General features: G+C 52.2%; 1 protein-coding gene and 1 long non-coding RNA gene across 4 annotated transcripts in view; both read right to left on the bottom strand.

The window, feature by feature from the left end:
* Positions 1–5,825, bottom strand: part of LOC128852385 (uncharacterized) — an 83,502-nt gene extending 77,677 nt beyond the window's left edge. Inside the window, exon 1 of one of the 2 annotated variants that reach the window (XR_008450202.1) lies at positions 5,662–5,825. This is a non-coding gene — a long non-coding RNA (uncharacterized LOC128852385). Of the gene's footprint in view, positions 1–3,109; positions 3,309–5,661 lie in introns of those variants that run through there. The other variant, XR_008450203.1, reaches the window with a different exon arrangement.
* A 2,579-nt stretch (positions 5,826–8,404) lies between these two features.
* On the bottom strand, positions 8,405–16,421 carry NKX2-1 (NK2 homeobox 1). Of its 2 annotated transcripts, none has more exons than XM_054068744.1 (3): positions 16,222–16,386; positions 11,361–11,737; positions 8,405–10,712 (listed from the first exon to the last, which is right to left on the bottom strand). In XM_054068744.1, exons 2-3 carry the CDS (start codon positions 11,725–11,727, stop codon positions 10,042–10,044), a joined length of 1,038 nt encoding a protein of 345 aa, XP_053924719.1. In that variant the 5' UTR covers positions 11,728–11,737; positions 16,222–16,386; the 3' UTR covers positions 8,405–10,041. The 2 variants fall into 2 exon arrangements, with proteins under 2 accessions (XP_053924719.1, XP_009561906.1); XM_009563611.2 differs by having other exon boundaries at positions 8,406–10,712; positions 16,247–16,421.
* Between the last annotated feature and the right edge of the window lie 858 nt (positions 16,422–17,279).

The following is a 17,279-nucleotide window of genomic DNA, read 5'->3' on the forward strand; positions in this document are numbered from 1 at the left end:
GGGAGTGCGGGGTCCTTCCTTGGCGGCCCCCGGGAAGCAAGGTAGAAATCCCAATGGAGACAAGTTTCCCGGCTCTTTCTTTCTTGAAAGAGAGACTCGGGGGTGGAAGGGAGGAGGAGGATGCAGCCAAGGGGAGAGGGGAAGAGAGGAGAGGAGAGGAGAGGAGAGGAGAGGAGAGGAGAGGAGAGGAGAGGAGAGGAGAGGAGAGGAGAGGAGAGGAGAGGAGAGGAGAGGAGAGGAGAGGAGAGGAGAGGAGAGGAGAGGAGAGGAGAGGAGAGGAGAGGAGAGGAGAGGAGAGGAGAGGAGAGGAGAGGAGAGGAGAGGAGAGGAGAGGAGAGGAGAGGAGAGGAGAGGAGAGGAGAGGAGAGGAGAGGAGAGGAGAGGAGAGGAGAGGAGAGGAGAGGAGAGGAGAGGAGAGAAAAGGACCCTCGGAGCCAGCGAGGAGGGGAGCCGAGGGCAGAGCCCCCCAAACCGGTGCCGAGGAGGTGGCTCTGCACCAGCCCGTCCGTCATCCCCGTCGGTGAAGGTGCGTTTGCGAGTCAGTCACGACAGTTTGTACCTTTTATAAGGCTAATTCAGCTTTCTACGGCATTGCCCTATTTATTCAGATATTTATTTATTTACACACACACACCCCCACCCCTCTACCTTCCCGAGAGCTGATTTGACCCTTTGAAGTGGAAGAGAATAAAACAGTGTGGCGAAGGGTGGGAGCCGGGAAAAGCAGGGCTGCTGTGACTGGGACGGGCCACGGTGTTTAGCTGCAAGAAGCGAGTGTTTGCTTTCAAAATCCAAGCGGAAAATAGGGCGGAGGGCTGGGACCGGGGCTGGGACACTGCCTGCAGCCCCAGCGCGCTGCCAGCGGCGCAGTCACATAAACAAGTAAACGAGGATTGAAATCGGGGACGCTAATTAATGTGCTATGCGCGGTGTTGGGAGAGCCTTTATTTCGCTATTGGTTGCCCGCAGGTGAGCTTCAACTTCCCTGCCCGCTCTTCTCCTGGGGGATGATTACGATGGAGGACACACAGGCCTCCTGGCTTTCTCTTGGCTTCGGGCACTTGAGGAATAAGGAAAATGCTCTAGAGTAAGCGGAGGCGGAGAAGTGCAGTGTGTGCTCAGAGCAGGGATGGCCGCGGGGGGCGAGGCGAGAGGGGAGGTCTGCCCTCCCTGAGGCTAAATCTCCCCCCAGGCTCTGCCGTCTGGCTTTTGTGCATCCTTTTCCCACTCCTCCAGCAGGGCAGGACGGGGGCCTCGGGGATGGGACCACGGGGAGCCCCGGGCTGCTGCGGCGCCCACGGGCGCTGGTTGTGCTGCCGGGCTCTGGGTTTGCTGGGCGCTGGCTCCTCTTTATACCCCGGTGCAACTGTCCTCCCTCCAGCCCTTAGTTAAAAAAAAAACAAGATACCGTTTCCCCTGGAATAATTTATCCGGTGTATTCCTGATTAAATGACTGTTAGCCCTAAGAGGCTGATAGGACAATCAACATGCTTTCCCAGTCACCATTCTTTTCTTGGTTGTTTTGGATTTTTTTTTCTCCCTTAACGGGGAGTCTCGCTATAGGTCAAAACCTCTCTTTCGAAAGCGATTAAGTGATATTTTCAAAGATAATATAAGATTAAAAATACATAGCGATTAAAGCATCGTTTAAAAGGTCTGTAGCGAATAGAAAATATTTGGTGCTCGTTTGCAGATTCTCTCACCTACCACCTACTCTGAATGCGTCCTGTAACTTCCAGCATGTCCGGCCCTCATGATTGCAAATAGGCCTGTTTTCAAATGGAAATAGGACTTCCAAACTGATTATGTGTATTGAATCGGAATCACTCCCTAGATCCTCTTGTTTAACACGTATTGAGGGGAAAAAAAAAAAGCATGACGGTTGCACAGCTCTGAAACTGGCTCCTTCTCATCTCAGGGAGGTCGATCTATTTTGCAACTTTTTGCCATTTGAGAATGTTTCAGCCAGATAATTACGTTGCCATTGTGGAAGGGCGATGCGCTGACACACAAACAGCCCCTTCCCCCCTGCGCGCACACACACACACACACACACACACACACACGCTCCAGCCCATACACCTCAGCCGCCGCCACGGGGCTGAGTCGGTGCGCATCCCACTGTGTGCCCGGGTTTCCACGGCACGAACACGTCCCCTTTCCCCACGCTTCAAGCTGCCGTCCCAGCTCGGTGTGTGTCCCACCGATCCACCGCAACCTCCTCGTGACACCGGGCACAAAATACACCCTTCCACCAGCACCTTCCCGAGCCCCACAGGACAGCGCGGATCGCACGTCTGGGTTCTGCTTCTTGAGTCACTATTTAAAGGCAGACGGTCTGTGTATGTGTGTGTGTCCATGGAAAGCCAGAGCCAGGGAGCAACAGCTATGTGTGTGTGTCCATGGAAAGCCAGAGCCAGGGAGCAACAGCTATGTGTGTGTGTCCATGGAAAGCCAGAGCCAGGGAGCAACAGCCATGTGTGTGTGTCCATGGAAAGCCAGAGCCAGGGAGCAACAGCTATGTGTGTGTGTCCATGGAAAGCCAGAGCCAGGGAGCAACAGCTATGTGTGTGTGTCCATGGAAAGCCAGAGCCAGGGAGCAACAGCTATTGCTCACACACTAAAGAATGAGGACAACCTCCGTGTAAAGGTTCCGTCTATTGATATGTAATGAGAGCTTTAAACCCTGTCATATCTCACAAAGAATAATCCATTCAAATTCAGAAGGGTAATTAAAAAGCTAGGAGAGAAAAGCGGGATCTGCACCGGGCAGCCCCCCGCGCCCGGCAGAGAGAGGGGTTACCCCGCCGCGCTCCCCGGGGGGAGCAGCCCCGGCCCCGCTCCCCCGAAGTTTTTCAGGTGCTTCCTCGGGGGTTTGCTTTCCCCCACCTAAACCAACCAAACGAAACTCGAGATCGGAGGGGGGGGGGGGGGGGGCGGTCCCCCGTGCCAGGCGAAGCGCGGGGAGCCCCGGGGGCCGCCGCTTCGACGGGCACAGAGAGGGGGACGGCGGGCCGGGACCCCCAGGTCTGCACGGGAAAGCTCTGACATCGCAGAAGATGCCAGTGCTGAGACCTGTCCTCCATCCTGCCCCGCACTTGCACCGTACCTTTGCGAAGACGCAAACTCATCCGTCCTCATCCCGTCCTCGGTCTTTTTTGAGTACCCGCGGAGGTGCCGCGCACTCCCTGCCATCACCCCGCCGGGCAGTGCCTTGTGCGCTGCGGGGACGGGGCAGCCGCGGGTCCTCCAGCCCCGTGCCACTCGCCCTGCCTGTGGCAAGGTGCCATAGGCGGTCAACACCTTGTCAGGACGTTTGGGAGCAGCGTTTGGACGAAAGTCAAAGGGGTTCTTGGCCCGGCGCTCGCAGCCCTCCCGCCCGGGCATCGTCCCGTGTGCCCGAGGTGCGCACCGCTGGATCCGCCCGGGGGCACCTGCAGCCCGGCAGCGCAGGCAGAGAAAAAAATAAAGAGGGAGACAGGCGCTGCTCTCGGTCGCCTGTAGCCCCCGCGGGCGGGGAAGTTTGCTGGGCTGCTCCCGGAGCGGCGGGGGACCCCGCGGCCGCAGCCCCGCCGGCAAAGGGCAGGATCAGGCCCGTTGCCCTCGACGGAGAACAGCGACACGAGCACCGGTGGCGATTTCGACGGGGAGCAGCGGGGCTGGAGGGCGATAGGGGCTCAGGGGGTGCCCCGCTGGGCTCCCCGGTGCCGCTCGCACCGAGCTCGGCGGGGCTGCGCTGCCGGACCGGCTCCCGCCGCTGTCCGCGCTGCTGCCGCCCTCCCGTCCCGCAGGAGCGGCCTCGGGTGGGAGAAGGCGACAAGTCTGAGTATTTCCTCAGTGTAATCTAAAGAGAGAGCGCGGGCACAGGCCGGCGGGCTACGCTGCTTTCAAAGTAAGAGTTTTCTCCTTCCTGCCCTCCTCTGCCCCTCGGACCTCACAGTTTCTGCCGAGCACATCGACTCCTACATTCGCTATCAGATGCTCTATAGGTATAACTCGTAGACAGACGCACATCTATAAACTACACGCTCGGCATCGCTCTTCCACACGCTTTTTCCCCTCTGCGGTGAGTTAAGGCAGAGAGGGGCGCGGCGGACGGGGAGCTTCGTGCGCTCCGTTTCGCAGCAGCGCTCGTGGTTTCTGAAGGAAAGGGGCAGGTTGAGAGCAGCAGCTCAGAACAAGATGATGCTCAAGAAAACAGAACAAAAAAACACAACTATTTTTAACAGCTCCTCTGACAAACGGCAAAGCAAAACTTTAAGGAGCAAAAGCACCGACAGAAACTCCGAAAGAACCGTGTCCCAGTGTCACATTATTAGGTCAGTAACACACTGAAATGAACTCAGCCACTTCAACAACACCTTTGATAGGAAGCAAAATGTCTGTTCCCTCCAAGATCCCAGGTGTGTGCAAGTTTGTCGCCTTCTAGCACGTTATTACTTGCCCAAATGCACTTGATCGAGAAGAAAGACTCCGGTGAAATCCACCGAAACGGATGGAAGTGCTGATCTCATACCTTGCTTAGTTTTCTAAGCGCTGCAACTATTCATTTATTAAAAAAACAATAAAAATCGCCAACCAAACACCTCAGCAAACAAACACAAACATCCAAAAGAACCCTCAACTTCACGTGTACGAGCGCTTCATTATTTTCCTGCACACTCTAAGTATTGATGATGCTCTGTTCAGAATGATATGTGGAGTTCTTATCGAATGAATGCAATAAGTTGCAATACGTTCACTAAATTCAGCTATGTAAATTCACTTGCTAAAGAAACACAAACTGCAAACTGATTTAAAATCTCTCGGGAAGTCTCGCTGTGTTTGAAAAATAGATCTATAACTCAGAAAACAGCAGCCTTCGTATTCAGATTCAGGTTTTATGTGATATATAGAACTAGCCAGTGAAAAACAGACCTAAGTGTCACTTAGTAAATATTTCTAGAATATACTTTTTTCCCCTCCAATTCTGTACACCGGCTGAGGACAGCAGATTCGTAGTATCTCTCGTAGGTAATGCATTATACCGTTTATAAAAGTCTTTGCTTCTTAATGTCTGTGTCATTGTAAAAAATAAAAATCTGATTTCCCTTTTACTCCTTCCCTAACAAAAATCTTTACATCGAAGATTAAATATCCTAGTTAGCTCTAGGTTTCCCAGGAAATTGTCTTCAATAATAAATTGTTTTCAGCATCAAAACGAATTTCAGTTTCTTTTTACATCAATACATCTTATTCTCCAGCTTATTTATATAGCTGACCAGAAGCCTTCGAGAGAAACACATAGGATATAGAAAACTTTGACCTTACCTGCTCCCTAATGTGCTTGCAGGCTGGGAGGGGAGGGGGGGGGCGGGAAATAAAAAGAAAAAGTCAATTCATATTATTCACCACTTTGCCATCTCCCTACCTCATAGGAATAGCCGTGCTGGGTCAGATCTCGGGACACATTTGATACATATAGACAGTATGACCATTTACTTAGGGTTTAGAGAGTGTCCCCCCTCCCCACCTCCAGCCCCTCCCGCGAAGGGAATCATGAGAGGAACAACGGGTCAGACAGGAAAAAAAAAATAATAATAATAATAAAATATTTCTCAGCTTTGCTCCCGACACGGCCGTGAAAGGACTGAAATTCTTCAGAAGTCACTCAGTCTTTACCTCTGGGTCTCTTTTGTAAAAGCAGCCGTCACGACAGGTCGGACCGGGGCTGCCTTCCCAGCGAGGCCCCTCTACCTGCGGTCCTCCACAAAAACTCCTAAAATACTTCTCCCCCCGTCGTGGCAACTTCTCTTGGAGTCATCTCAGAGCTGTCTCAGGTTACATTGTTTGGGACCTGCACTTTGAGAGCACTGTCTCAGGGCCCTGAGCTGCCGAGATGTAGGCAATACACTTTTAGATCAGCTCCACATCGTTTTTTTTTGTTGGGGTTTTTTTTTTTCCGTAGGTATGGTAACAACTCCTCGGTGCTCCATCCTCCCGCTGCCGGGGGAGCAGCAGCAGGCCCCGGCGCCGCAGCCTCCTCCGAGCCCTTCCTTCCGAGCATCCCTCTTGCTAACAAGCTGCTGGGAAACAAACAACCACAACAAAACCACACAACCCACCCGACAACCCCCTTTCGATGTCAAACGGCAAATATGAAGAAGCTTTTTGCCACCGTTGCTGTTGTCGTGGCTGTGATAGCGGCGGGGATGGTTATGGTTTTATTTTTTTGTTGTTGTTTTATTTTTGTTGGGTTGTGTGTGTTTTTGTGGGTTTTTTGTATGTGTTTTTTTTGGTTTTTTGTGTTTTTCTTTTTTTTCCCCACAGCCTGCTGTGCCACTACATGCACACTCCATGGCACTCGAGGGTGAACTCCTATTTACAGCAGGAAAAAAATGCCCTCCGCGATTCTCCTACATTTTACAGGCTGTGCCAGGGAGTTGGGGGGGGGAGTGTAAGGGAATAGCCATTCTTCACTAGATATCTCTTGATCTCTCCAAACACGGGGTGCCCACGGTCGTACGTCGATAAAGGAGCTGTTATATTGGGAAACGTGCATTTCTTCCATAATTTCAGATTTGAATCGTGCTGCCCCTCCTCCGCCCCCGCCATCCCATTATCCATGTTCTGCATTGATTACCGGGAGACTGAAAAATCAGTGTATTGGAAGAAGCAGGCGTTTAGACGGAGGCACATATTTTAATTTAGAAAAGCTATACAGCGACTAAGTTCTCGTGAGTGTTCTCGAGGGAGACTGGAGATTAAAATGTATTTACGTGTGTCCCCCCCCCCGATATCTTCATCCCAGTCGAGGCATAACTGGTTTATACAAATAAATTTATGATAAAAGGCAACAACACAATGTCATTAAAAAAAACTCTATAAAATTGTTAAAGAGCAGTTTGTTTGCATTTCTCCTGATTGATATGTAAATACAGTTTGAACTGTGTTTGCTCGGTCTCTAGTGCTTAATAAAGAGATGAATTCACCTTTCTGTGGAACAAGTAAACAGACTTTAAACTAAGCCGACATCAGACAAAGTGGAAACGAGTTTATTTAATCGAAACTAAATCTAGTTTAAGAAAGATAAGTCAGTGTACATAATAATCCATTACAGTAATTACACCCACCACCAAATATGTGTTTATGAGGTTGTCGAGACACAATAAAATTCATTTATTTCCCCCGAAGTCTATAATGAAAAGTCGCTGGCTGGATGTCTACCGAACATGCTAACTCCAGTATTGGGATGGGGGGGATAATATTCCTCGACTGTATGGATGCCTTTCAGTGCTCCCCACTTTCGAACGTTCCTCTGTTTGAAAGGCTGCAGACATTAATTACATTTGAAGGGGAAATGTCGACTTAATCACAGCACTTTCCCCTTCGGTTTGGTATATCAACTCTGGGAGAAACTAAGCCTATTTTTTAAAATCCTTAGAGTTAACTCCGCTTTCCCTTCCTCCGCGGGAAGTGGTAGCGCTTTGCCACGGACCAGGAGTTCCCAACACTTTCTTCTTTTATCAGAAATAACAGCACTAAGCTCCAGACCCCCCTCCCCCCTCCCCGCCATACTTAACATAATGTTATAGCTCTGAAATGAATATTTTCCGTAAAGAAAGAAAAGGGAAAAAAAAAAAAATATTCTTCGGGTTAGTTAAGAATGTCACTGTATAAATAGGACATAATATAAAGTATGAAAGGTCTCGAAATTCCTGTTGGCACACGTGATGTTCTCTAGTTAGAAATAAAGGGGGGGTGGCAGAAAGAATCCGATAATCTTCCCCCCCCCCCCCAATCTCTTTCTGTTTCCTTTATTCTCCATCCAAACTAGCACTTGGTGTCCGAGTAACACCGACTATCTTGTATAAATAAAAGACTGGAGCTTTCGAAAGCTGCTACTTAAACTGGAGATTGGGTTGTTTCCATCCCGGGCAAACTGCTTCTTTCTCTTCAAAAATATCAGCATTTCATTATACCTCTGTAATTCAGAGGTCTTTCAATGACTACGATTCTCTTCCGTGGTTTAACTGAGGGGATTTGGAGAAAAAGAAAACCCGAAACCGAGCAGCAGATGCGAAGGAAAACACTACGAGGTGTTTTAGGACGGGGGACTTCTTATTTTCTTAACAGTCTCAACAAGGACGTTTCGGGACCCGAGAAACAGCGAATTACGTGTATTTCGGGCTTGTCCGATACGAGCTGCTTAACTGGATACTCTTTATATATTTACAACAAAGTTAATATCTAATTGCCTCGCATTACCCCTATTTGCCTTCCCGCTAAGCGCCCCTCGGTCTGAGCCGGGCGCGCACCCGCGCATCCACGCACACCCGCGCGCACACCCCCGCGTGCGCGCACACGCGCTTTCTCTTGGTTAGAAACTTCCCAAATCGCTACAGAAGGAAAAAAAAAAACCACCAAAAAAAAAAAAAAACCCAAAAAACGGCCAAACCAGTCTGCGTTAAACTGAGATGTAACCTGCGGCTGACCTCTCGCCGGGGTAAGGAGGTGGACGTGTGCAGGAGAAACCGCGCGGATGTGCTGGAGGAGATGGGGGCGCGCAGAAAATGAAATACAGCCTGATAAAGAAAGTTAATTCGAACTACGTGTCGTACACAATAAACTATCTTTTAATTTCGATTATAAATAAGGTGACTGTACTTCCCTTAAAATACAAGTACATAGTAAACCTCGGTAGAAATTATTTTTTTTTTACAAGGTATTAGAACTACACACACTTTAAATCGACCGTATCTTCTAGAATGTCAGCAGAGGCTTTGTTATTTTGTTTCTAGTGACGTTAGACTTTTACCTTCTTTCTCCTCCAAGCTTTCGGCAATTTGAATTTCTACTCCCGGAATACTTTCTCTAGCAAAAAGTCTCTAAGGTACCCCTCGCCCCCTAATAATCGGACTAATGAATTTGAACTCCATCCCTTCGCTCTCGAGTTTGTGAATCCCACTTCCGCGCTCTGACTGATCCCATATCCCGTTAACTCCCTTGCGCAGTTCCCCTTCCAGACCAGGGTCCGGACCCCGGGAGAGGCAGGGGCCTCTCAGGGTTTGGCAGCATCCCGGGTTGTTTTTCCATCAAGAAAAAAAAAAAGGGGGGGGGAAAAAAATAAAAGAGATGCAGGGAAGGGAGGGGCAATCAAAGGGAAATAAAAAAAAAAAAGAATATCCGTAATGTGTATAATTTATTAGAAGCTTCTTAGGAACTATATTTAAGCCAAATATCTACATAAGTTACAACAGGAAAAGGCGGCGTGCGCAAATAACAAACTGCCAGAGGATTTACGACGGGGCGATCAGTGTCCATAAAAAAGGTGAGGGTTGGTTTGGTTGATTGTATTTTTTTTTTTTCTTTTTCTTTTTACAACAAAATATACAGGCTACTAGAAACTATGGGTTTAGTCCAACTTTTGACAGCATTATACAGCTACAGGTTCACATCAAACGTAAGAAGGAAAATAAAAGCCAAGCCTTTGATGACTCCACGTCTCCGTCCGCTGGCCCTGGCGGCGGGCTGGGAGAGGAGACCGGGGGAGGGGGGAAGCTGCTTCTTGTGTTTGGGTGACGCGAATGCTTTTTCTTGGGGAAAACCATCCCATCCCCCAAAATCTCTATATTTACATGCAAGTCCTAGACGCTGGCAAAGTGTATATCTGAAATCCAAGCCTTCGGACCACGTCTAATGATGGTCCTCTTTCTGCAGACTGTTCCGTAGTTATTAGAATTTGTTTAACTCCCCATACAACAACCTTGGGGAAAAAAAAGAAATGACAAAAGAAAGACCCAAAACTATCAAGAGTAACAAAAAAAAAAAAAAACAAACCCACCAAACAAAAAAGTCTCTCTCTCTTTCTTAGAGGTCCTCAGAAAATCACTCAGTAAAACGAGGAAGAAAAGGGAAAAAAAAAAAGAAAAAAGAAAAGAAAAGAAAAACACCCAGTAGTTTGGACAGAACAGAGGTTTGTGTGACTGGGAAAATCTGCTCTCTTTTTTTTCTTTTTTTTTTTCTTTTTTTTTTCTTTTTCTTTTGCTTTGTTTAATCCTTTCACCAGGTCCTACCGTATAGCAAGGTGGAGCAAGACATGGCAGTGCCATAGTCAGAAGTAGAAGAGTTTAGGTGAGACAAACTGGAGACTTGGCTCTGCAGAGAGGAAGGGCTGGTCGAGTGCTGTCCCATGTCTGGAGACTGCCCCGCACTGTTTGTCTGGTGGCTCTGATGCTGTCCGAGGCTGTTGCCATTGGTAGCCACTGCGATCGTTGTAGCCGCCTGCTGCTGGTGGCTCTGGATAGCTGCCGTGGGTGTGTTGGAGCCTGCTTGGCAGGGCTTGCCATCCTTCACAAGCACTGGCACCGCCACCCTTCTGGGAGACTGCTGCTGCTGGCAAGAGCCGTTCTCCTGTTGCATCTGCTGCTGCGCAGCCTTGTCTTTGGCTTGGCGTTTCATCTTGTAGCGGTGGTTCTGGAACCAGATTTTGACCTGAGTCGGGGTGAGATGTATCATGCTGGCTAAATGTTCCCTCTCCGGGGCGGAGAGGTATTTCTGCTGCTTGAAACGTCTCTCCAGCTCGTAAACCTGGGCCTGGGAAAAAAGGACCCTCCGTTTCCTCCGCGGCGTGCTCTGGAGCGGGGCCATGCTCTTGCTCACGTCTCCCAGGGAGCCGAGGCTGCCCATGCCGCCCATGTTCATGCCCGAGGACGGCGCCATGAAGCGGGAGACTGCAAGGGAGAAGGCGGCACACGGTTTAGGCGGCTCGGCTCGGCCCGAGCGGGGCCCCGCGCCCCCCGGCAGCCCAGCCCAGCCCCGCCGGGGCCTCGGGGCTCCCTCGCTCCCCGACAGCCCGCCGCGTCCCCGGGGCGAGCGGCGGGATCCCCCTCCTCGCCCGGCCCCGGGGAATAAAGGAGCGGTCCCCGAGCGAGCACCCGATGTGACAGCGCGGCGGGAGCGGCCGGGGACGAGGCACTCACCCGCTCCCCCCCGCGCCTCCCGGGACGCGGCTCCCGCGGCTCCGGTTTCCCTCTCTCGGGGCGCGGGCGGGCGGGCGCTCGGCTCCCCCCCCCCACACACCACCCCGGCACCCCGGGCCGCGCCGCTCCGTCCCGCTGGACGGCGACCCCCGCGCTCCCTCTCGCCGCCTCTTCGCGGCTTCCCACCGCCTTCCCCGGGGAGGCTGCCGCGAAACCAGCCGGGAAGGAGGGACCGGGCACGATCCTCGGGCAGGAGGAGGAATTGTGGGGGCGGACGGGGGTGTCGGCTGCGATCTGGACCGACTTTTTGCCGCGGCACGGAGCCCCCTTCGCCCGCCGCGCGGAGGGGCAGGTGCGCGGCCACCCCCCGCCGGTCACCCAGCCCCGGGGCTGACTTACTTGAGGAGAAGCGGGGGTCCGGGTTGGTGCCGTACCATCCTGTGGCCGAAGCGCTGTTCCGCATGGTGTCCTGGTAAGGCGGGAGCTCGCTCATGTTGCCCAGGTTCCCGTTGCAGTAGCCCCCCATGGTAGCATGGGAGAGCTGGGGGACCCCTGCCGCTGTCATATGGTAGGCGGCAGTCACCGTTCCGTTGTGGCCCATGGGGTGCTGCTGCATGGCCGGCTGCGAAACCTGAGACTGTCTGTAGGCTGACAGGGGAGCCCCCAAGTTACTGCCCTCCATGCCCACTTTCTTGTAGCTTTCCTCCAAAGGACTCAAGATGTCAGACACTGAGAAAGGAGTCGTATGCTTTGGGCTCATCGACATGATTCGGCGGCTGGGGAGAGAAAAAAAAAAAAAAAAAAAAAAAAAAAAAGGAAGGGGTGGCAAAGATTTTTTTTTTTTTTTTTTTTTTTTTTTTTTCCCTTGCCAAATATTCTGGTGTTGCCTTAACGCCGATCTTGTTGGATGTACACGTAACCGAGTGGACGAAGTCCGCCTTAATTGGATTGAGTGGAGGCTCAGGGCTGCCTTTCGTTTGTTTTAGCCAGACGCCAGGTTTTAGGCTGCCACCAGAGGCGGGGCATAGGCACTAAAGCAACAAGACAATAGAAGCCTACATCTTGCCCAAGATAATTAGCTTACATGCTGATGACAAGGTAAACACCTTTAAGTTTTACTTGTCAGGATTTTTTTTTTTTTTTGTTTTAGAAAAAGAGAGAGAGAGAAAGAGAGGGAGGGGGGGAGAGAGAGAGAGAGACCCCATCAGAACAACTCATTCTGGTTTTTTTTCTCGAGGGTGGCAATATCATGGACGGGAAATGGAAGGCAAGGCGAAGACACCCCCATTTGACTGGGTGAAAGGATTCAAAACCAGCTCCCGGGTGGCAAAGGCTGTCAGCTTAGCTTTTGTGAGAGCTGGGGAGACGGGGCTGAATGCCGGTGAGCAAAAGGACCAAGTTTGGTCCGGAGGGAGCCCCGCCGCCGGCAGGGCAGCTCTCCGTAGGGCTGACGTTCCACTCTGGGCCACCGCTCCCAGCGCTCCGCACTCCCCGCACCGGCTTGTCAGGCACCCCGGCCGGCTGGGGGCTGAGCAGCACTTGGGATTTAGCATCTCGGGAACCTTCTCTATGTCTGCTAAGCCCCCCAGTGCGAGACCCCCAGTGCGAGGATCGTTCGTCTCCCTAAATCCATAAATTCCATTCACCTAGGGATTTTTTGTTTGTCTCGTTTTGGGTTTTTTTTGTAAAAAAAAAAAATACAAACCAAAACAAACAAACAAACGAAAAAACTAACAAACGCAACAAACCTCAGGGAGAGGTGTAAGATGCAAGTTTGCGAAAACGAACAGTAATTGAATTGCCTGGGGCGAAAAACTGAAAATAGATAGAGCAAAATGCTCCTTGTTACTCTCAAAAGCAAAGACTGTTGCAGGCTCTCATGGTCCCCCTGAACCTGAAGCTGCTTCTAAGGTTATTTATACAGCACAGGAGTTGGATGGAGAAGACCTCTCAGGTCATCTGCCACATCACCTTGCCAATGAATCCCCTGCAGTTTCGAATAAACCGCAGTTTCTGGCACTTTCAGATCTGCTCTCGGATACGGTGTCAAAACAAAAGCGAGCCCGTTCACAGCCACACACACGTACGTACAGCCAGCAGCTCATGTCACTCGGGTGTTTAAAGAATTCTCCAAGTTGTCCAGTGTCTCCAAAACTTACATTTCGGGGTGTTCCCCGGCGGAGGAGGGAAACCTCCGGAGTGTTTCACACCCCGGCCTACGGCCCTGGCAAACCCAATTTAATACAGCGATTACCCGAATATTAAGAACGTTACAGCGAAGGTACAGTTAACCCAGTGACTTTGAAGTGTCAAGTAACTATTCAGTAATTGCACTTGTAAATATGTTTGTGCTCGGTTGGTTCGTGCTTAAAAATGCAAAAGTGCACTTGCTACCCGGGAATAACTAAATATCTTTGTCTAAAGTGGCAGCATAAATAGCCGGTCGCTTTGTGACTGTGCTTGATATTAGTACATAAGGATCATTTTGCTTCAATTGGGAGGCTCTCATTCACTAGGCAAGAAACCGTTTAGGAGAAAGTAGGTTCCCGTATGAGAGTTAACATCCTTCAAGTGTAAGCCTTAGCCTTGATTACACTTTAGAGCTCTGCAAGAGGTGAGCCTTTCCACACAAATATAATCGGGGGAACTTTCCTTCAATCAGGCCTCCAGCTCTCCTACATCATCTCAGCTGTCTCTTTCGGCACCAGCTCCCTCAAGGCTGAATATTCCGAAGAGAGCTTGTTGTGAGTCTGGGTCACCAAAGGCAGGGGAGAGAGGCTTTGGGATAGGAAGGCGGCTGCTTTTACTTCTTTTCTTGACTCTTTTCTTTCCAGATCTTTAGATCTTGTATTTCCAGATCCCCGGGACACATCTTCCCCCCTCTCCAACCCCCTGCCCTTCTGCGCGCGTTGTTCAATAGGATCTTCGGTTTTGCTCCTACAGAGAGAGACACTCGGCCTTGCCTTGGCGGTTTGTTGGTCGCTCTCCCCCCTGCCCCCCCGTATTTCTCAGGCACATCAGCTCTGTGCCTGTTTTTATTACCCTTAAAAAGGAGGGGTTGGGTGGAGATTAAAAAAACCAACAACAACAACAACAAAAAAGTTAAAAAACACAGGATCCACCGAGATGATGCTGCGGTCTGCTCGAATCAGGGACGAACGGCAGCGACTGACCGCGCAACCTGTGCGGCAGGAGCAGCGACTCCGTTTGCCTCCGGGGAGGGCGATGCGGGGCAGCTGCGGAGGCCCCGGGGCCGGCGGGGAGCGGGGCAGGACGGGGCGCGTCGCAACGACCCCTTCCACAGCCGGCGGAGGATGGGCGAGTTCATCCCCCCGCTCGAACGAGCGCGGGTTAAGTCGCCTCTAAAATCTTGCTCGATTAGATTAACACGAGCGAGTCCAACCTTGACTCTGCGCGGGGTCTTCGAAGTTAAGGCGAGAGGTCTTAATTCCCGCTTTGCTGGGGAGAAGCCTGAAACTCCCTCTGTAGCTCTGACGGCTGATTTAGAAGAACACCGACGCGCGTATAGGCACAGATACCCCGCGCGAGGTCCCGATGGCACTTTTTAGACCCGCTAGATCGACCTAGCGAAAGGGAAGTAGGTCAGCCTCTGCTCCTCCTTTCCCGTCCCAAATGAACTATAACGGGGCGATTCAACCCGCGGAGAAGTGGTGAGAAAACTTCGCCGCTACCCTGACCCGTCCGCTCACCCTTCACTTTCGAACCCTCCACCCAAGTTTTTTCTGCCAGAGCTGTCTCCCCGCAGCCCTGGGTCCTGCCTAGGCTGCCTCTGGTGATGTGCTCGTTTACCTGGTGACGCTGCTTAGTAAAACGCTCGAGTTAAAAGGAAATGCTAAGGAGGAGAGCAGGGAAGATGAGATGCGTTTTGCCTGGTGGAAGCATTTTCATGAGAAAGGCACGGTCTTCACACAGTGTTTGCAGAATGCGGCTACACGGACGTCCCTTCAATAGCTTCTGACCCCACACAATCCGTTTGATAACACTCGAGAGGTGGAAGAATGGGAGACTTTGTCAATCAAATGGTGCCAATTCCAATGGAAACGGTGCCACCAAGACCGCAGTGCGTTTCCTCATCAACTGGATTGCGGGGGCTGGGAACTCAAGGATCAGCTTTTGAAAGTGCGCACAGGGCTCTCCAAAGACAACAATGTCTTTTTCATGCGAGCTGCTGTGCCTCCCCAAGGGGAATCGAATGTCCTCGGCCAGCCCGAGACACCGAAGGGCTACAGCTCTGCCTTGGCACCCATTCCGCACGGCCGGGAGCAGTGGAGGGGGAGCATTTCTGCCTGGTCCGGTGCCCGACTCGCTCTTTGCCCCAAATTGCTTTTCGCCTCCTTTAGGCACTTTCGGCTCCCGAGGTGTCCCCACGCCGCTCCCCACGCAGGAGCGCGGCCCCTATTTAGCGCAGCGCTTAAGCGTGTGCTTAAGTGTGAACGGCCGTCTGCGCTGGCTGAAACCCTCGGGGGGCACCTGAGCTCGGAGGGGAGAGGGGAAGAGTCCCACGCAACCCGCAGGAAAATTCTTTCTCAGCCAGAGAGACACTTTCTAGGCTTAACTTTCTTGATACAGAGGCATGAGGCTCTCGCTGCTCCCCCGTGGGCCGGCTCGGGGCTGCGTGTCGTGCTGCGCCCCCGGCACACGAAGCAGCCCCTGCCCTGCCCAGCCCGGCCCGCAGCCCTGCCCGCAAAGCCCTGCCCTGCTGCGGGACCGGGGCTCGACGGACCCCGCGGAGGGGCCAGCCGTCAAAGGGAGCCCGAGGCAGAGGGAGCAAGAGCAGAGCTGGGACTAAACTTCTCTCCTAGTCAACATCGCAAGCCTAAGAGAGGCTTAACAGAGAGGCTCAGCATCCACAGAGAGGTTTGTATGACCCTCCCAAAGCCTGGAAAAGGGGAGATCGCCCGCACTGCCGAGGCAGCTTGCTGCAGCTCTTCCTTCTCTCGACTCTGCGCATGTCGGTGCATTACACCCCCTGTTCTCCTGGCCCCCCCAAAATGGAAGATGTGCTTTAGCACACCGTGCCCAGAGCCCACGCCGGGGAGGAGGGAGCGAGGGTTTCTGCGGTGACCGAGCAGGGCGGACTTGTGTAGGGGAAACTCTTGCTGTGCCTCGTGGGGGCCATTCACAGCCCTGGGAAAGCCTCCCTGCCCGGGTGATCTCGTTCGGGTGCGAGTAACCCCGCAACACATCGGTCAAAATCTCTTCCCCTGGTGTGAGAATCTAAGAAAACAAGAGAAACTACCAAAGGCTAAAGCGAAAATCCTCACCCCTCCGCAGCACACGCACAGTTGCTCCTCCAGCTGTTCAGGGCGTGGAGCATCTCGCATCTGGGGGTTCTCGGAGGCCCCTTCACCCAGCGAGGGCAGCGCTGCCTCCTTGCAGCTCTTTTCCCTCCTTCCCCAGTTCCTGGCGGACGGCTGAGACCTTCTGCCCTAATCTGCCCACAGCCTCCCCCCCCTACCCCCACCCCCGCCCCGTCTTTTCCTTTGCCGGGCCGTTCCCGGCCAAGAAGTCCAGGGTGGGGACAGGTACGAGGTGCCAGGGCAGGGCTCCCGGAGCCGCCGTGCCAGGGCGGGGGTGGCGGGGCCCCGGGCACGCCTCGACCCGACGGCCGCACCGCGCCCCTCCGCGGCTGCCCCGGTGGAAAGGGCTGTTAGAAGGCACCGATGCCCCAGTAGATGGGAGCAGCATCCCTCGCGCACATATACGAGCTAATAATGACATATTAGTTTTATGTGTCATTATTAGCAATTAATATAATGTCTTCTTCCTTAACGTGAGTAGCCCGTCACGGCCTTGACACTGTCAGCGCACACACACACAAGACTCATCGTTGTCCCGAAGCGCCTTCGATACACCCAAACCACAGGTGATTTCTGCGGAGGATTTTTGGAATTTGGTTGCTGAGACGGTTTGTATAAAGTTGTTCTACGGAGATAGTTAAAAACATACGCATTTATTACATAGATATCAATTTGTAAATACTTTTTTTTTTTATCGGTTTATTCCTACAAACGGAATCCTGCCGGGAGCTGTGTTATCAGTGCTTAAATACAGCTATCAGTAGATTACATTAGATAGTTCAGGAGTTGGGTGCTGTTGTGTGCACACACACACACACACACGTGTAGGGCTATTGCGTGTCCCCGGCAGTGGCTGCGCGTGAGTACATATTTACGCGTACATTCACAGTCCTCAACTCTGTCGTCTCTAAGTGTTTCAAAAAGGAACTCGGCATTTAAGTGCGTCGCCTCGCTGCCCTCCCTTTCCCCCGTGGTGCCAGGCCGGGGGCCGCGCCGG

Source organism: Cuculus canorus, chromosome 5 (assembly GCF_017976375.1).
Source record: "Cuculus canorus isolate bCucCan1 chromosome 5, bCucCan1.pri, whole genome shotgun sequence".
NCBI classification, from domain to species: Eukaryota; Metazoa; Chordata; class Aves; order Cuculiformes; family Cuculidae; genus Cuculus; species Cuculus canorus.

What these genes read in the sequence shown, in the direction of transcription:
- NKX2-1 (XM_009563611.2), bottom strand. Translation starts at nt 16,299, where the DNA reads ATGCTCCACGCCCTGAACAGCTGGAGGAGCAACTGTGCGTGTGCTGCG. An exon ending in TGTGCGTGTGCTGCGGAGGG is followed by an intron (nt 11,738 to 16,246) that starts GTGAGGATTTTC and finishes TTCTCTCCCCAG; the next exon opens with CCGCCGAATCATGTCGATGA. An exon ending in GGACCCCCGCTTCTCCTCAA is followed by an intron (nt 10,713 to 11,360) that starts GTAAGTCAGCCC and finishes TCTCCCTTGCAG; the next exon opens with TCTCCCGCTTCATGGCGCCG.